The sequence below is a fragment of the Equus przewalskii genome, chromosome 3 (assembly GCF_037783145.1).
Source record: "Equus przewalskii isolate Varuska chromosome 3, EquPr2, whole genome shotgun sequence".
In the NCBI taxonomy this organism is placed as follows: domain Eukaryota; kingdom Metazoa; phylum Chordata; class Mammalia; order Perissodactyla; family Equidae; genus Equus; species Equus przewalskii.
In genome coordinates, this window is record NC_091833.1 from 53924252 (window position 1) to 53944681 (window position 20430).

The 20430-nt window shown below is 41.4% G+C and overlaps 1 protein-coding gene and 1 long non-coding RNA gene across 6 annotated transcripts in view; one reads left to right on the forward strand and one right to left on the reverse strand.

Annotated features, from left to right (window-relative positions):
• The window catches only part of COPS4 (COP9 signalosome subunit 4), a 46177-nt gene extending 35454 nt beyond the window's left edge, over positions 1 to 10723 (reverse strand). For all 5 annotated transcript variants that reach the window (XM_070614477.1, XM_070614478.1, XM_070614475.1 and 2 more), the window contains exons 1-2: positions 10366 to 10723; positions 1239 to 1318 (exon numbers count right to left, since the gene is read on the reverse strand). In XM_070614477.1, coding sequence (XP_070470578.1) covers positions 1239 to 1318; positions 10366 to 10439 — 154 coding nt within the window. In that variant the 5' untranslated portion in view covers positions 10440 to 10723. The remainder of the gene's footprint in view (positions 1 to 1238; positions 1319 to 10365) is intronic.
• LOC139082540 (uncharacterized) lies at positions 10600 to 13397 on the forward strand. Its single transcript, XR_011538633.1, has 2 exons — positions 10600 to 10732; positions 11375 to 13397. It is a non-coding gene; the product is annotated as an uncharacterized lncRNA (long non-coding RNA).
• The last annotated feature ends 7033 nt before the right edge of the window (positions 13398 to 20430 follow it).

The window sequence follows — 20430 nt, forward strand, 5'->3', positions numbered from 1 at the left end:
AAAATTAAAAAAATTAGACAATACACACGCATTTCAAAAAAGTTAGAATTCAAAGTTTATATTAAAGATCCAAGTTTATAAAAAGTACTGTTCTTTTGCTACTACATGGCAATGCTCTCAATAAAGACATTTCTAAGGTTTTCTGAAACCATGGCCAGTTTGTCTCACATTGCAGGCCCCAATTTTTTGAGGCAGTAACTTACAGGTCTTGTAACTAATCAGTTTATAGCACATTCATTGGAATTCATTATTGAATAATACTGGATGCAATTGGTAAAACAGGTTCATCACAAATGCCATTAGCACCTATAACTGTTAGAAAGAAATTACGACCCAAACTAGCACTTCTCAGGGAAATATAAGTAACAAGGACTATAAATCCGAAAACTTAGTTTCTAGTCTGGGCTCTGCCTCTGACTAACTGAATCTAGTCAAAAAAAAAAAAAACTTACTTAATTCTGAGACTCATTTTACAATATATTATACAGGAATATCTATACCTACATTCTCTAGTCACAGGGGTATTAAAAGGGGTATCCTGTGTGATGGATAATGTGTGCGAAAGCACCCTGTAAAGTGTAAAGCACTACCAAGTATCATTAATATTAACTCAGTATAAATTCCAGCCTGAATTTTGAGTAATTTCCAAGATAACTGGATATGTTTGAAGTTAGGGAGTGAGGAAGCCTGTCTTGAAGAAGGGAAATTTCTAATTCCCATTCAAAAGGAGTGTTCTTAACATTAATAACGGCTAACACTTGTACAGCACTTATTATAGGCCAGGTACTATTCTAAGCTCTTTATTATGTATATTAACTCATTTACTCTCCCAACAATTCTACAGGGTAGGTATCATATCCTCATCTTACAGACAAGGAAAAGGAGGCACAAGGAGGTTAAATAAGTTATCCAAGATGACACAGCTAATAAGCCAGACCAGGATTCAAATCCAGACTATTCTCTTTATCATTATGCTACATTGTCTCGCATCGGTTACTGTATCAATGACTACACAAAAGCTTAATTGGGAATGTAACTCTGAATGTAATGAAGACAATTCATGGAAAAAAACTAAGTTGTAAATAGTTTAAATTCTAAAATCAATCAATCTCAATGCATATTGATTTAATTTCAATGCAAATTATATTGATAATTTGATATAAAACAAGGCTAGAGCAAGCTTTAAAGTCCTAAAACTCAGTAATACAAGGCAAACATGCAATGTTCATTCCACTTACTTGCTTCCACAAAAGCTTTCAAAGCTTCTAGTTGTTCTGCCCCAGATAACTGAATGGCTTTTTCCAGGATCTGGCGATACCTAAAACAATATCAAACAAAAATAACGTTCAGAGGGCACTATCTCTTCTAATGCTAACTTTGATGTTATTCATTTCTATTTACCCTGGTTCCTCTCATGGGGCTCTAGTTTGTGGTTTTCTTTACAGCACACCACAGACTTTTTTTTTTTAAGTTTCTAGTCCATCACAAGAAAGACGAAATCTCTAATTCTAAGGTGCCACTTTTAGTTCTCCTTACAGTATAACATAATTTTTAAAAAGTTTTCAAGTCCATCACAAAAAACAGTGCATCTATAACTCTAAGTTACTGGATCTAAGCTGCAATTTTTTTCTTGAAAGTTTTAGTTTTGAATTTAAACTAAAAAGTCAATTTCCTTTCAAACAGCTTAAAAGATAAGCTACATTTTCTTATTTTCTTTAACTATATATTACATAGACACACAAGAACGTTATTGGAGGTGACCCAAAACTCTTTCTCTTGTGAACCTAATGGATCTAGGGTCACCAACAATAGGATAATGTTGACCAGGCAATGAAACCAAATATTAGAGACTGAACATCTTAGGGTGTACAAAATAAACTCCACCAAGCCAAACTCACTGAGAGCACACTCTTTATGCAGTCAGTCAGTGCCTATTAACACTTTACTTGCATTCAGTTCCAATAACTATTCTGCCTAATATTCATGATCCCATAAGATTCAAATCAGCATTCCAAAAAGGATGAGAGAGTCGCTAAAAACAGGAACAATGACAATTATTAGGCAATGACAAATTCCTTCAAAAATCTAAACTCCCTGAGGATGGGGATTTTTGTGTGTTTTGTTCACTGCTATATACACAATGCCTAGAACAGTACTTGGCACATCATAAGCACTCAAATATTCAACAGTATTGATAACATTTTATTCATTTTATTTATTGGGATAAAATTCAGTCATCTGAAAATTCGTTTATATAGAATCTCTCTCTATACACATGCACACACACACACACACACATAATATTTTCCATATCTATATTTGTACATTTACTTTATTGCCTGGGCATGTTTTTAGTTAATATATTCAATGGTTTATTATTGCTTCTTTTTTGATTAGCTGATTTTTCATATTCAATTAAATCAAGGTTAAGCCCTCTTACTCTTATATCCCCACAGATTATTTTATACTAATAATATTATATTCAAGGATGACAATGTCTCACTTATAGAAATTTGTTCATTAATCTAACTTTTAACACACAGTTTCAAAACTTATCAATCAACTAATGTATATTGGGAACACACAAAAAAAATCTGAAAAGTCATACAAGTTTTACATTGTCTAAATTATATAACTTGCCAAAGCCTTAGAAACTGCCTACTCAAATTCTCAACTTTCATAGATCAGGAAAGTAAGACGCAAAGTGGGGCCGGACGCTGCCTTGCTCCTTCTCTAATATGTACATTCTACTACCTAAGAACAGGAACTTACTTTTTCACAATAATAATATGGAATGACTAATGAACCTATTTTAAATCAGAGATTTAAAAAGCCATTTAATACTGCCATATGAAATCATCCAAAAATGCTAATTGAGCACCTAGGCTTTTTAAGATGCTATATGAGACTCTGTGTAGGATAATAAAAAAATTGTAAATAACTTTAGTCTTTGAAGATCTTATAATATAGCTGGGAAAATAAAAATTAAAAAATATATCAAGTATTAAATTACAATAAAACAAAAACAAAAGTTACAATAAAACTGAACAATATGAGAGATACGACAAGTGAAGAGATAATATTTTAATTCAGAAGAGAGTAAAACCAAAATGGGTTAGATTAGTCAGAGAAGGCTTCATGGATGATAATAATAACTTTTTAATGAGCACTCAACATGCACTCAATGGAAGAAATGGAAAAGGTGATTGATGTGGAGAACATGACAAGCACCAAATATTTCTTCCCTAAAAAAATATTATGGAGGAAAGTAAATTTCATTAATTAAGGAACCTAACATCTACCCTATCCATCTATCATTAACAAATGTTTATTGAGTAGCTATTATCTATATAAACTTTGGTATGTCAGTTTCTGATTTCTTGGCACATGAAAGGAATCTGGAGGTAAATAAAACATATACACATGAAAATGTACCAGAGTCACTATTTAGGATCAAAATAAGTGGAATAGGTATGTATTAATAGATTTTTCACTTATAGCAATGGTGAACTAGGTGATTGGATCAACTCTATCTCAAAAAAGAGAAGATGAAAAGCTGAAAGAGGGGGCCGGCCCAGTGGCCAAGTGGCTAAGTTCACACACTCCGCTTTGGCGGCCCAGGGTTTCGCTTTATCGGATCCTGGGTGCAGACATGGCACTACTCGTCAGGCCATGCTGAGGCGGCATCCCACATGCCACAACTAGAAGGACCCACAACTAAAATACACAACTATGTACTGGAGGGATTTGGGGAGGGAAAAAAAGCAGAAAAAAAGAGATTGGCAACAGTTGTTAGCCCAGGTGCCAATCTTAAAAAAAAAAAGCTGAAAGAAATGTAAAAAAATTTTTTTAATAGCATAAGATCCTAACAAGAAAGAGAAAACAGGTGAGAATAAGAGCACAAAGAGGTGAACCATAGCTTCTGCCTGAAAGCATCTGCTGACTGTGGAAAGACAGCTGAGAGGCAGAGAGGCATTTCTGGTGGGGAGGAGTGTGTGGGCTCTATTTTGGGGAGTTCTGCCATCTGCTGGAAAAACTGAGAGGCAAGTTGCAATTTCTTGCCAACTATTAGAGTTAGAATAACAGAGATCTGAGTTCATTGCCTGCCAAAGGAGGAAACACTAGCGCTTTGGAGTAAGGAGTGGAATAAGGTTACAAATTCTATTCCAACGGTCATGTAGGTAAACCAAAAAATTCTGAAGTCTTGGGCCTAGACTGCTAGCACCCTTAGGTGCCTGGCATAAGGAAATGAACGTTCTCACTGAAAGGTAACAATATCCTAGCCCTCCAATTGTTTCTAAAAATACATTTTTAAATAATTTGCTAAAGAAATGAAGATTAAAAGGCATATGACAATATGAGCTAGAATCAAGAAAAGCAACAGATAATAGCAACAAACAGCGACTCCAGATATGAGAGTCATCGGAAAGACTGTAATACAATTCTGTTTATCATGTTTATGGAAATAAAGACAAGCTTTAACTTTCAGCAAGAAACTGATAATCATAAAGTGTCGTTTGAAAAAAGAGTCACCAAAAGCTATAAAACTACAAAATACTATAACCAAACTTAAAAATTCAATGGAGTTCTTAACAGCAGATTAGACACACTTGAAGAAATGATAAACTATAAAGCAGGTTAGAAGAACCTGTCCAGAATAAGGCATCGAAAAGGTTAAGTACAGAAAACAGGGTAAGAGAGACAGAGGTCACAGTAAGGGGGCCTAAAAGGGGTTTCACTGGAGTCCTAGAGGAGAAAACAGAACGGGACAGAGGCAACACTTAAACAGATATAGCTGAAAACTTCTCAGGACAATAAAAGAATCCAATTCATTAATTCAAGAAATACAATAAAGCTCCACCAGGATAACACAGTAGGGCATTTACAAAGAGGCCACAATTCTTTCACTCTTTCTATGCCCCTTGACAATGTGACTTCGGAGCTTTTCACATCAAGAGGTAGAGTTTATTTCCCCACCCTTTGATCTGGGCTTGTTTTGACCAACAGAATGCAGAAGTGAAGAGCCTATTCCGAATCTAGACCTCAAGAGGCCGTGCATGCATTTTATCTCTTGGAACCCTGCTTTTGCCACATGAACAAGCCCAGGCTAACCTATTGGATAATGAAATATGCAGCCTAGTCACCTCTACTGCCCCAGCCAACACAGAAGCAGAGCTGTCTACAGACACATGTCGGAGCCCACGTGGAACAAAGAACACATGGAGCAGAGAAGAACCATCCAGCTGGACCCAGCCAGACTGACAACCAACAGAATTGTAAGCTAAATAAATGAGTGTTGTTTTAAGTCATTATGTTTTGGGGTGGTTTATTTCACAGCAAAAGCTAACTGACATAGATAAGTAAAAAATTCACATAGACATGATGATAAAGCTGCAGAAAATTAAAGACAAAGTCTTAAAAACAGGTAAGTGCTAATATAGGGGAGTTTTTTTCCTTTTTTTTTTTTTGAGGAATATTAGCCCTGAGCTAACATCTGCTGCCAATCCTCCTCTTTTTGCTGAGGAAGACTGGCCCTGAGCTAACATCTGTGCCCATCTTCCTCTATTTTATGTGTGGGACACCTACCACAGCATGGTTTGCCAAGCAGTGCCATGTCCATACCCGGGATCCAAACCAGCGAACCCCCAGCCACCAAAGCGGAACATGCACACTTAACTGCTGGACCACCGGGCCGGCCCCCTAATATAGTTTTTAAGAGAAAAATACTTTCCTAATGAGGTTGATCTTTAAGCATTCCAAATATTTCAACTTCACAAAAATCACTATCTGAAATGTAGTCTAGTTTGGTGAAAAAGGCCCAAAGGTACATGTGCTTAGAGTTAAGGGCTATGAGCCAAGCTGACAGGCTGTATACTGTCTTTGCCGATAGCTATGTGACCTTGGAGCAAGGTATTTCACCTCTGTACCTCAGTTTTTTCATACATAATGTAAATAATATTACTTGTTAAGGATTAAAAAATGTAAGTAACGTTGTGCTTGGCACATAGTAAACACCAGATGTCAGGGAATTTCACTCGAGATGGAAACCACTGAAACTGTTGTGTGTGGGAATAACAGAGATCCAGAGAATCTGAGTTGGAAGGCCCCTTTGAGTGCTGGAAGGGGCCTTTGAGGTTATACAGTATATCCTCCGTTGGTTGGTTGGTTGCATGTGTGCACGTGTGTGTATATCCTCCATTTTTTGACAGTTCTACTCCACTCTATCATTAGAAAGTTCTAATCCAAAGTCTACCTCTGCAAGGCAGAGCAGTCTATTTTCCTTTCTGCAAAATGGCTTTTCTAACAGTCAAAGGCAGCTAAAAGGTCTCCCATTACTTTCCTTTCTCCAGGCTAACAGCTTCTTGTAAAATGAAACGTTTAGGGGCCACCCCGTGGCTGAGTGGTTAAGTTCACCAGCTCCGCTTCGGCGGCCCAGGGTTTTGCTGGTTCGGATCCTGGGCGCAGACATGGCACCGCTCATCAGGCCATGCTGAGGCGGCATCCCACATGCCACAACTAGAAGGACTCACAACTAAAAATACAAAACTATGTACCGGGGGGCTTTGGGAAGAAAAAGGAAAAATAAAATCTTTAAAAAATTTTTTAAAAAAAGAAAAGAAACGTTTATATTCCAAAGGCCCACTATACTGCTCCAGGTACATGCCATACCCCAGAACTGAGAAAAAAAGAAAAGAAACAAGAGTCCTATTTATATAGGATAACTCAACAAAGACCTATAATCCATGACCTCACACCTGCCCTCAAAGAGATCATATTCTAGTTGGAGAAGCAGACAGGTAAACAGACAATTAAAACAATTAAGTGCTATGGTGAAGGCAAATATAGGATGCCACTGGGCATAGGGAAGAGCAACTAACCAGGCAGGTCCTGTGTGGGGTGGGTATGACTATGTGCTCGTGGTTCAGAGAAGGCTTTTTGGAAGAAATAACATCTGAACTGAGTTTTGAAGAACCAACTAGGTTTTAGTCAATTGAATAAGACAGGCTATCACAACAGCTATCTACTCAAATCTCTCTCTCAACACTCTCCTCCTAAAGCTTTATATGAGATACTGAACACAACACATAATATGTACAAAAGCAGTCTATAGAATCTGCAAGGGGGCCAGCCCAGTGGCGTAGTGGTTAAGTTCACGTGCTTTGCCTTGGCAGCCTGGGGTTCACGGGTTTGGGTCCCAGACGTGGACCTAAACAGCACTCACCAAGCCACACGGTGGCAACATCCCGCATATGAAAGAGAGGAAGACTGGGACAGATGTTAGCTGAGGGACAATCTTCCTCAAGCAAAAAGAGGAAGATTGGCAACAGATGTTAGCTCAGGGCCAATCCTCCTCACACACACAAAAAATAAAATTTGAAAAAATGCTTCTCATAAGGCCAATTTCTTATATCAATTTTAAACTGCTGTGTTAATTCAGTTATAGAAAAGCATTTCTAATTGAAGTTTTGGTAAGAATAGTAGTATACGCGGCTAAGGTTAAAAATGAGCTTTTTAGGGGCCAGCCCCGTGGCCGAGTAGTTGGGTTCGCCTGCTCCACTTCGACGGCTCAGGGTTCCACCAGTTCAGATCCTGGGCGCGGACATGGCACTGCTCATCAGGCCATGCTGGGGCAGCCTCCCACATGCCACGACTGGAAGGACCCACAACTAAAAATATACAACTAAGTAATGGGGGGGGCGGCTTTGGGGAGAAAAAGGAAAAATAAAATCTTTAAAAAAAAAATGACAAATCTGGGTTCAAATAGAAGCTCTGCACATTTCTAGCTACTCTTCGATTCAACCAACATTTACTGAATGACTACTCCATTATAGATATCCTGCTAATTGGTAGGAAGACAGAGTATCAATATTTTAGAATGAACTTTCTCCATCATTCCTTAATATGAAATCCTTTGTTAACTCAGCTCCTAACATAAACCCTAAAGCTACTGATATATTTCAAGAGTGATTCTCTCACAAAGCATGTAACTGGCAAAACTGTTGGGTTATGAAAATAAATACCCTGACACATTCTTGCCCAGATAGGACCAGGCAAGGCCAAGACTTATCTCACAAACACTTGCTATCAGTTATCAGGCACATTATTTCATGTAATCTTCTCAATAACCCCATGTGGTATATTGTTACAGTAATGGGCCCCAATGAATCATGCCTCCCTCTGACCATGCCCCTTTGCCATATAACTTGGCTACTCCTCCCATCAAGAGGTAGACTCCATTTCCCCTCCCCTTGACTGTGGGCTGGTCTTGTGACTGACTGGCCAGTACCAGAGAACTGATGCCGTGAGGCTTCCAAGGCTGGCTGTAAGAGACCTTGCAGCCTTCACTCTCACCCTCCCAGAACACTCCTGCGGCCCTGTAAGGAAGCCTCAGCTAAGATACCGAATGAGAGACCATGTGAAGAGAGAGAGACCCAGCCAACAGCCCAAGGTGCATCTGAGTCCGTTTTACCCTACCAACCCCAGCTGAGCTGCCAGCTGACTGCACCTGCATGAGTGAGCCCAGACCAAACCAGCAAAAGAGCCTAGTCGACCCAAAGAATCCTGAGAAATAATAGCTGTTTTATACTACGAAGTTTTTGGTTGGTTACACAACAATAAATAACTGAAGTGCTCTATGAGGATAGGTATTATTGTTTATCTGCAATTCAGAATTGAGGAAAAAAATGTTAAGCTTAAGTTTCAGAATTCTGCAAATACTTGAAAAACTATATCTCTTCTAATAACTAACACACTTATTTTTCTTCAGCAAACAAAAAAGAAAGCAAGCATGGAGAAAAAATAAGCTAGTTTTACTTATTTTTTTTTTGAGGAAGATTAGCCCTGAGCTAACATCCACCACCAATCTGCCCCCCCCCTTTTTTTTTTTTTGCTGAGGAAGATTGGCCCTGATATCCATGCCCATCTTCCTCTACTTGATAGGTGGGACGCCTGCCACAGCATGGCTTGATAAGCAGTGCATAGGTCCATGCCCAGCATCTGAACCAGTGACCCCTGGGCCGCCAAGGCAGAGCGTGGGAACTTAACTGCTGCCACCAGGCCAGGCCAAGCTAGTTTTACTTCCATCTATTCTAAAAAAATTACATGCAAAAAAGATTAACCCATGAAGACATATTCAACTTATTTCCAACTGATGGAGTAAGTCAATATATATTTACTAGCTGTGTAATAATAACAACAACAACAATCTTGTGACACTTGCTAAGCGTCAGGTAGTGTTCTAAGTGATATAAGTATAATATAAGTGTATATAAACACACATACACATTTTGTCCTCAGACAAGAATAAGTCCTATAATTATCCCCACTGTCCTGAGGGAGAAATCGCAGCACAAAATAGTTAAGCCCAAGATAAACAGCTAAGTTTCCCACTGATAAAAGTGGATTACATTTACCACCACCACAGAAAAGGCAGCACAGCCTACGTAAAACACCGTCACGGTTTCAACTGCCAGGTTAGAGCAGGTGTATCTCACCAATACAGATCAAAGTGATCTCAGCTGTCAGGATGTAAATATTCGGATCAATTTGAGAAGCATACATTAAACGGAAGGCACTTCATTATAAAAGAATAGTACCGTGAAATCTACGAAGAGAAAACGGACAACATCTATCTACGATTAACACTGCTGACTAACCGCTGGCAGAACAGGCACAAGTCACAAATTTTAACTTGGAGTGGACCTAAGCCTTCTACATAAATTCCGACAAAATTCCTAAACAATCCAGATTCCTGCAAACATTACTAATCTAGACATCCTGACCCACGTCATGAGGACATGCTGCCTATGCGTCCTTCTGCAGGGTTGGTGGCGGAGAGAGAGTACCCAGAACACAAGGACCCAGAGAAGATGGTCCGAGCGGTTCCGGACGACGTGACAGCGGCCATACCTCCTCAGCCCCCGCCAGCCTCAAGAAGCCGCCTCCCCGTAAAAGGGACTTCTGCATCAAGGTCCAGAACATAAATTTCCCTCAAGCGAAAAGGGGGGAAGAAGGTCCAAAGAGAGGCGAGAATTCGGTGTGAGAAGCCAGCGAGCGGTGGGAAGAGGCGCCAGAGAAGGCCGTGGGAGCAGTTGTCCCTCCGACTGCGTTTCCAGAGACCGGTAAGGATGCTATCAAGGACTGAACGAGTTGACAGTCACCCTAGGTCTATGGCCCCGAGGGCTCCCTGCACAAGGTCCCCTTCAGCTTTCTGCTGCTCCCAACATTTGCCTCCATAACCGACCTGAGGCCCGCCCGCTTGGGGTTCAGGCCGGCTCCAAGCCTCACACGCGAAAGCCGCCATCAGCCCAAGGAGAACAAGCTGGGGTTTCCCTCCCCACCTCCCATGCCCTGGGAAATACTCACTTGCCCGCCAGATCTTTATGAGAGCCGCTCGAATTCATGAGCTGAGCCAAATCCTGTCGCACGGCTGCCGCCATCTTTCTTCCAGCTCAGCCCAGGCTGCTGGGCCTCTCACGGCCAGAAGGAAACCGAGTGTAGTCCTCCAGAGTGCAGCCAGAGGAAACTCGAGATGCCACCGAGTAGCGCCTGTGGGGGCCAGAGCGTCGGCTGTGGGAGCCTGCGCTAGGCCCGCCCCGAGGGTTGAGTGACGCGAAGCTGCACTCCTCGAGCCCGCCGCCCGCCGCGGCTCTCCCACAGGCTCAGGCTCGCACGCTCCCACTTCGGATTGGACGACGAACTCCAAGAGAGCGGCGGCGCCTGTGCACCTCCGGTAAATGTCGGGTGCGCGAAACTACTGCGTTTTCGTTAAGTTCCGTGTCTCACGTCCGTGGTTTGCTGTACCTCGTTCTTTAAGAACGAGTTCTTTTTATTTCCAATTCACCAAAGACTGATACTTTTGTAAAATACGATGAGAAATGACCCCATTCCCCCTTCCACTCCGTATCCTTTGTTTAGGTTGATAATATCCCAGTTTGTCCAGGACAGTGGCATTTTCCATCTGTTGTTCTGGAGTAATTATTAATAACACGCTCGTCCGCTCTAGAAACTCTTCTGTTTGGATGACAAATTATATGGTCACCCTACGTTTATACGTAATGATGTTTATTACTCATGTATCCTTATAGAGTTTCTTTCTGCAAACACAAGTAAATAAATGTACCTTTTTATCCTTTCTTGCTTTCACAAAAGATAACACACCATATCATTAGTCTGCCCTTGATTTTTTCACTTTTCCTGGAGATCTTACCATAAATCCAGAGAGCTTCCTCATTGTTTTGTAGAGCTGGAGAGTATTACATAATGAGGGGATGCCATAGCTTATTTAATCTTCAAGCTAGATGCTTAAATTGTTTTTAGTTAATCTATGCTACAATGAGTAACCTTATACATGCATTGTTTTATATGTGTACAGGTAAAATACATTCCAAGAAGAGAGTCAAAGGGTGGATATACCTACAATTTTGAGAGATACTGCCAGATTGCACGTTATAGGGATGGTGCCTTTTTGCCTTCCTACCAACAACATGTAGGAGTGCAATTTTCTACAGCCTTGCCTACAAAGAATGTCAAACTTTCTAATTTTGCCAGCTTGATATATTATAATTAGCATGTTCCCTCTATTGAGAAGAGGAAAGAAAAGAAGACCAGAATAAGGAAGTTCTTTTAAGAAAGTAATGTGGATAGTGCCCACATCAATTCAGATCTCACTCCATTGGCAAGAACTTAGTCACATGACCATGCCTAGCAACAGTGACGCTGGAAATTGAGTTTCCAATTGGCAGTCTTGTGCCCAGGAAAAAGGAAATGATGGTTTTAGAGGAACAATCAATAGTCTCTACTGCAATCTGTCCTCCTGACCCCCTAAATATCTGTGTATCCTTCCTACAGTAGAACACTCTCACCTCCTACACTCCTCCAGAGCTCAGTTTCCCATTCAGTTTCTATATCAGCTCAAAATCCAGGATGTCTGATAACGCACAGTCCTTTCCAGCAGGGTGCGATATGGCTTGTCATGGTGCAGATACATATACACTACAAAACAAATTATCTGCCCCATGCCTGCACTAGTAATACAAAACAATAGTGGAACAGGAATAGGATAACCCCAGTTAAAACTCAGGGGGAGAAAAGGAAAACATACAGCAGGTCCTGGTCTATAGCTAGAATCCTGGGCAGGAATTACGAATACTCACTACTCTGGTAGTGGAGTTAAGTTCCTTAGCTAGACCCTAGTTCTACCCTCCAGAGGATCTCCGTTGTCCATTGTGTTTTGTGGGCCCAAGCTTTGCCCTCTGGATACAGGTTAACTGGATGTTGGAGAGTATTCCCAACATGTTTGGGGGAATGCCCCCAGGCTTGAACAATTGAGGGCTTTTTTAGGCCATGTTTTTCAATTTATGTATATATATATATATATATATACATATATATATATATATATAATTTCATTGAGTATTCAGTAACCTCTGCTGCTTCCAGACAGTTTCTGCTGCCAGTAACCACATCCAAAGTTCTTTCTAGTAGTTGTTAAACCTGCCCTATTTTCTGGCTTCCATGCTCAGTCCATTCTTAATGTCCTCTTTTTAATGATGGAAGCCTTGAAATCACCTGAAACAATAGGCTTAAATGAGAAGAGAAGTCTATTCATTTGATTTTTGCTTCAGCTTATCTTTGTTTTCTGTTGTTTTTTGTTTATTTTTGTTTACCAAAAAGTCTTAATGGACTATGAGAAATCGCTAAGCCAAGTCCTCTCTTCTGCTGTTTAGGGGTACATAAACAGTTGGCTTTTTCAACTTAGTGAAGCCCCAGAATTTCTAGACATTCTATTCCCTTTTTACTCTGACTTCAAACTTGCTTGTAATACCTTGCTGAAAGCAAAAAGAAGCAGCCACACACACACACTGGCTCTTTCCAAATACCTCCACTAGAGCTGCAAGCTAGGGAGGGATTTGTCTGCCTTCCTAGTTATTGTAGGCAGCAGTTTTACTAAACTTTTTGACATGCCAATGCCTTCCCTTTCCAGACTGCTCATTACCCCTGCTCAACTTCTAAGAGATTACTACATATTATTAGATTTTACTTATAGCAGTGTGAACATTGATAAACACAAACTGCATTAAAATGGAGTCAGGAGTAACCAAAAGGGGGTCTTCTCATGCCCTACGTCAAAAGCAGAGTCCAACAGGAAGAAGAAAGACGTCCTCTTCTTGACCAGCAAGAAGCTCTGCCAATGAGAGACTGTCACAACTCAGCCACCAAGAAGCCACTACTCCTCAAACTCCTTGTTTACAAAAGCCCTCCCAACTTCCTCTTCCCTCTATAAAAGAGTTTCTCCTCTCTTTGCTGCTGGAGACTTGCACATGGCTCACCATGGTTGTGGACCCCAAATTGCCATTCTTTGCTGATCCCAAATAAACCCACTTTTGCTGGAGAAATAACTAGCTGTCTATTTGTTTAAAGTCAACACTTTGGTGGACCATACTGTGATCCAGAGAAGACCTCCAACGACTTGGAGGCTGGTGAGTAAAGGGGTGCAGTACACACAACAGAGCCCGTTGAGCTCCGTGATTTTCTTGCTGACCCTGGGGTTTGAGGGTAAGTCTTCCTCCTGGATCTGAGCTTCCACCTTCTTTGCAGTTGAAGCTCTCCAGGCTTTATTTGAGATCCATTTTAAGGCTTCGTCCTTTTCTGGTTAAGGCTTTGTTTGTGTGACAGTACTCCGGTGGCACCTCGGCCTGACTCTGAATCAGGCCGTTCCTTGGAACTGCGCTAGCCTTCAGCCGGATTCCTTTTGGAACTGGTCTGTTCCCATACTTGAAACTGTGCTACCCTTCAGCCCAACTTTCAGACTGTTTCACTGGAACTGTGCCGTCCAGCCTTCAGCCTGACTCCCTTGGGAGCAGACTGTCCTTTGGAACTGCATTGACCAGCCTTGGGTCCAAGTCCCTTTGGAACTGGACCGTTGACTGGAACAACAAGGTGTTGTTCTCGACCTTCCGTCCAGCTTAATGAAATTGGACTGTTCTATAGGGACTGGCTGGTATTAAGCCTGCAGGCTGTTTGAGCTGTTCAAGCCATTTGAGCTGCCAACTGTTTAAGCTGTTTGAGCTGCTTAGGCTGTTTGAGAATTATTCTTTTACTCTAGAGAAAAACCTCTGAGAATTGGGATCCCAGTTATCTAAATATTTTGAGGGTGCCCCCCATGGGAATCCCAGCCAATTTTTTGTATAAAAACCATGGTCATTGCTCATGCATATTTCTAACTAAATGGACTGATTTAACCAAAAGTGATTTAGATTACCAGTGGCCATTGTGGGAAACTTTTGAACTCCCAAGACTTACTTCTCTTAAAACCAAGTTGGACAGCCATAGCTCTGTAATTCCCAAAATTGAATGGAACACCTGTTTCAATTGGTATTTTGAGGTTTCCAAATGTTATCAGGAGTCTAAAGTTGCCTCTTTGCAAAATAAAATTTTAAGATTAACAGAGGCAAACAAATGATTAAAGAAAGATAAAATGGCTTTCAAAGCCTCATGTTCCTCTTCCCAGGTTTCCGTGTCTCAGGCCCCACCTCTGACACCATCTTCCACCTTCCCTTCTATGTGGTCTACACCTCCTCTATACCCTCAGTTCCCCGATACTAACTCTCTTCCCAGACTTCCCCTTTTCCCTGAACCTCCCCACTCTTCTTTATCTGAACCTATCAGAACCACTTTTTAAAAGTAAGCCTCCTGCATGTGAAAAGATGTTCAACATCACTAACCATCAGGGAAATGCAAATCGAAACTTCAATGAGCTCTCACACCCATCAGAAGGGCTATAATTAATAAGACAAAAAACAACAAATGTTGGAGAGGATGTGGAGAAAAGGGAACCCTCATAAACTGCTGGTGGGAATGCACCCTGGTGCAGCCGCTATGAAAAACAGTATGGAGATTTCTCAAAAAATTAAAAATAGAAATACCATGTGACCCAGCCATCCCACTACTGGATAGCTATCTGAAGAACTTGAAATCAACAATTCAAAGACACTCATGCACCCCTAAGTTCATTGCAGCATTATTCACAATAGCCAAGACGTGGAAGCAACCCAAGTGCCCATCGACTCATGACTGGATAAAGAAGATATGGTATATAAATACAATGGAATACTACTTAGCCATCAAAAGGATAAAATTGTCCCATTCACAACAACATGGATGGACCTTGAGGGTATTAAGTGAAATAAGACAGAGAAAGACAATCTCTGTATGACTCCACTCATATGTGGAAGATAAACAAGCACGTGGACAATGAAAACAGATTAATGGTTACCAGGGGAAAGAGGGGTTGGGGGGAGGGCACAAAGCGTGAAGTGGTGCACATATAATATGACTGACAAATAATAGTGTACAACTGAAATTTCACAAGCTTGTAAACTATCATAACCTCAGTAAAAAATAAAATAGAAAAAAGGTTTCCATCTCAAAACCTATTCCCTTTTGTCTAGGCCCTTTGAGAGACACACACCCTTAGTTCCTCCACCCTGTTCATTTCTTAGACCGAGACATCTTGGAAAAGCATCATGCCAGAATTTCTTTCTCTCAAAAGGGGGAATAATTCTAGAATTTAACAGTAGTCATCAAAACAGCCAACCAGGTGAATTAAATTGTTCCTTTGACATCTTTCATTTGCTGCTGCTTCTGATGGTACGAGAGCTGATTCTGGAAACGCTGTTCATTTGTCTCTGTTGAATCAGCTACCACCCTTTTTGTGGGCAAAATCTCCAACTGATGTTGGTAAAATTCAGAGTGCAGCTCCCACTGAGATTCAAATAGATCCTTCAAAACCTCTCCCCAGAGTTAATCAATACCCTGTAAATAAAGAAGCCCTTCAAGGTATAAAGCCCATAATGGAGGATGACAAGGCTCGAGGCCTCCTTATGCCCTGTGTTGTCCCTGTCATACTCCTATTTTACCTGCAAGAAAACCCAAGGGCTGAGGGTGGAGGTTTGTCTGGAACCTCCAAGCAATAAACAACATTGTTATCCCTCGACACCCTGTTGCTCTTAACCTTTATATGCTACTGACATCCATTCTCACTGGAAGCAAATCCTTTATAGTAATTAATTTATGTAGCATTCTTCATCATTCTGGTTGATGAAGCTAGCCAACACCTTTTTGCCTTTACTCAGACGGAACACAATTCACCTGGACAGTAATGCCTCAGGGTTTACTGAGAGCCCTTCCCACTTTTCACAAATCCTGAAGTCTGATCTTGATGATGTGAAGTCCCCTAGGGGCTCTACTTTGTGGCAATATGTGGATGATTTGCTTCTTTGATCTCCTTCGGAAGTCTCCTCACAGGAAGACAGCCTCCACTTGCTAAAGCTTTCAGCCTTGAAGGGCCAGAAAGTCACCAAGGAGAAATTGTAGTTTGCCCAAACCCAGGTTCGATATTTAGGGCATCTTATATCAGAACAAAGGCTACACCTAGATCCAGACAGGGTTCATGGTGTCCTAAATTTCCCCAAACCCAAAACTAAGCACCAACTGCAAGGTTTTCTTGGGCTGGTTGGTTATTGATGAAACCAGATTTCAGAGTTCTCTCTTCTGGCCAAACCTCTATATATTTTACTAAAGAAAGGCAACCTCAACCCAATTTTATGGGAAGAACCAGACAACATAGACTTAAAGGCCTTAAAGGAGAGTTTAATGAACCCATCTGCCCTTGAACCTCCCAATTATCAGATTCCCATTTTCCTTTTTGTATATGAAAAGGAAGGGAATGCCCTTGGGGTACATGGGAAGAACCATCGACCCATAGGGTGTTATAGCCAGCAACTGGACCCTGTGGCGTGGGGATACCCCCTTGCATTAAGCCATTACTGCTACTGCCCACTTGGTTAAAGCCACCAAGAAAATCATTGTGAAATCCCCTTAAACCACTTTTGTGCCTCATGCAGTAGAAGCCCTCCTGAATTCTCATCACACTCAACATTTTTCATCAACCGCCTCACCTCCTATGAAATCCTTTCGTTAACTGCTCCTCGCATAACTCTTTTACACTCTAATAACCTTAACTCTGCTATTCTGCTCCCTGCATTACCAACAAAGTCCCTCATGACTGCTTAATGCTGACAGCTCACCTCCTGACTCCTTGTGAGGATCTGCAGGAAGCTCCTTTGGGTCACGCCAACTTATCATGGTCACTGATGGTTATTTAAAGGGTGACAATGGCAAATACTATGCTGGGTATGTTGTTGCTACTCCTTTTGATATCATTGAGGCAGCGCATTTACCTATGGCTACTTCGACCCAATAGACTGAATTATACGCTCTTACATGGGCTTGTACTTTTGCCAAGGGCAGATCTGCCAATATTTATACTGATAGTAGATAGGTTTTCAAAGTAGCTCATGATTTCAGAATGTAGTGGAAGCCACGTGGCTTCATTACTTCTAGCAGAAATAAAATTAAAAATTAAAAATTAAATTAAAAATGGGGTCCCTGTGTTCAGGAATTATTAGATGCTATACTTTTACCTGCCACTTTAGCTATTATTACAATCCCAGGGCATTCTAAACTTGACTCTCTGGAAGCTAAAGGAAATCACTTTACTGATATTTCTGCAAGGAATGCATCCCTTAAAGGAACCAACAGCAGCCAAGCCTCTGTCATGGTCCAAAGGGATATTTCCTCAAAGGGAAACTTAGAAAAACTGACTAGAGAAGCCCAACAACTGGCCTCAGAAAAGAACAGGGTTGGAAATTAAACAGTTGTTGGTTTTATAAAAAGAGAAACGTCTGGTTTGGACCAAGTAACAACCCAGTCCTATTGGAGACTCTAAAATTCCCGTTCCTAACCACTGCACATGCATTTAACTGTTAGTCTACTGACAAAATGATGGCATTCATGAATCAACATTGGTGGGTAAATATTAACAAGGCCACAAAAAGTGTCTACCTCCCTTGTCCTACTTCTCCAAAATATCATCTAGGGAAGCCTGTTTGTACTGCTCTTGGACATTTTAGACTGCCTAATGGACCATTTGAGGTTTGGCTAATAGATTTCATACAACTTCCCCCATGTCGTGGATATAAACACATTTTAGTCATGGCTTGTATGTTTTCTTACTGGACTGAAGCCTTCCTTTGTAGACAGCCTTCTGCCTCTCCTGTGGGTAAAGTCCTTTGGAAAAGGATTAGCCTTACCGGGGGAACTCCTCTCAAGCTTCATAGTGATCGAGGAACCCATTTTACTGGTCAGGTACTTCAACAAGACTGCACTATTTGGCCTGTTTTACAACACTTTCACCACGCTTACCACCCTCAATCCTCTGGTTTAGTGGAATGCACTAAGAGCATTATGAAGACTGAATTGGCAAAATTCGTAGAGACCCTCCAAATACCTTGGCCAAAAGCATTGCCCTTGGTCCTTCTAAACCTCATATCCATCCCCTTGGAACTCATAAGCTCTTACCCTTGGAGACAGTCACAGGACACCCAAAGCACTGGACTCCTACTTCTTTCGACCCTCAGCTGATAAAAGGAGATACACTCCAGTATTGCAAAGGCTTCTATGAAAAATAACCACGTTTTGGTTATGTTTGGTTAGAGTGCTCTTTTCACAGTGCACTCCAGGGAGACAAAGACCTTAAGCATCACACCTTGCAGCTGAGATTTCATTTATTGGCAGAGACCCCTCCAAAAGGATGCTCTTCAACCTTGCTGAAAAAGCCTCTATCAGGTACTGGTAACTAACCCTTGTGCCGCTCTAAGGAATAGACTCTTGGACTCACGTGACACACCTGAAGAAAGCACCAAACCCTGCCTGGACTTGCACATCATCTGGTGACATGAAAGTAAAGATTTCCCAAACTGCAGCAGATGACATCTGATGAGACGGCTTTCCCAAGATGTCTGGACCAGGCCTGTCGAAAGTTTGCCAAACCTTTGATGATGACATAATGCTTCAGGTGCTCTCCAGTGCCTATGATCTTGATAGCATACAGACTTTGGAGAAGAAAAATGCCTGAGAGCTCTCCCTGCTACCCCTCCTTGTTACTCAACTGTGGCCACAATAGTTTCCAATCTGTGTACTTTCCCTTCAACATGGGACACAACACCCAGGAAATGTCCTTCCTGGCATCGAGGGACAAAAGGCTGCTGAAACCAGAAAAATCTGACTCTTGATCAGCAATGCTTTCAGAGAAAGATCTTGATCAAAAGGGGAAAATGTGGGGGCTGGCCCCATGGCCAAGTGGTTAAGTTTGTGCACTCTGCTTTGGTGGCCCAGGGTTTCACTGGCTGGGACCCTGGGTGCGGACATGGTGCCACTCAACAAGCCATTCTGAGGCGGTGTCCCACATGCCACAACTAGAAGGACTCACAACTAAAAATATGCAACTATGTACCAGGGGACTTCGGGGAGAAAAAGGAAAAATAAAAATCTTTAAAAAAAAAAAAAAAAAAGGGGGGGGAATGTGGAAATTCATAAACAAAAATCTCATTAAAATGGAGTTGGGAGGCCAAAAGGGAGAGCTCTTGGGGCTACCTGGTGGCATAGTGGTTAAGTTCCCACACTCTACTTCAGCAGCCCAGGGTTCGCAGATTTGGATCCCAGGTGTGGACCTACACACCATTCATCAAGCCATGCTATAGCAGCATCCCACATACAAAATAGAGGAAGATTGTCACAGATGTTAGGTCAGTAACAATCTTCCTCATCAAAAAAAAAAGGAGTGGGGACAGAGCTCTCATGCCCTACATTGATAGAAAGCCCAACAGGAAGAAGAAAGACTTCTTGACCAGGAAGTAGCTAAGCTAATGAGAGACTGTCACAACTCAGCCAATGAAACTCTCTGTTTACAATAGCCCTCCCAACTTCCTCTTCCCGTCTAAAGCAGAGTTTCTCCTCCTTTTGCTGCTAGGAACTTGCATGTGGCTTGTCACTGGTTGCAGACTCCAAATTGCAATTCTTTGCTGATCCCAAATAAACTCATTTTTGCTGGAGAAATAACTGGCTATTTGTTTAAGGCCAACAGCAGTGAGGGAAAACAAACCTGGGTAGCACTAGGAGCTTATTCTCTCCCTCTTTTCAGTTGCTAGCAAGAAGTTAGCTAGGCACATCTGAATTAATTCAAAGAAAGTGCACAAATCCTAGTTTTTTTACACCATGTAAAACCTTGGGTCCCAGCCTCTACCTACTGAGTCAAAATTGTCATGTTATCAAAATCCCTCTTGTAATTCTTGCACCTTAAAGTTTGAGTAGCACTGCTCTGGCAGATATCAACACCACTAGTATATCAGCTCTTCTCACTAAAGTCTTGTCTGGTGAGGCCATTTCCTTGTCCAGGAAACTCCCAGTTTTACATAACCAACTAGATGGTCTCTACTGCCTCACAATTTCCCTACAAATATGCAAAGGAAGTTATCCTGGCGTCCTTTTCTTTCTTTCTTTCTTTTTTAAAGGTATGCCCTTTTCTTG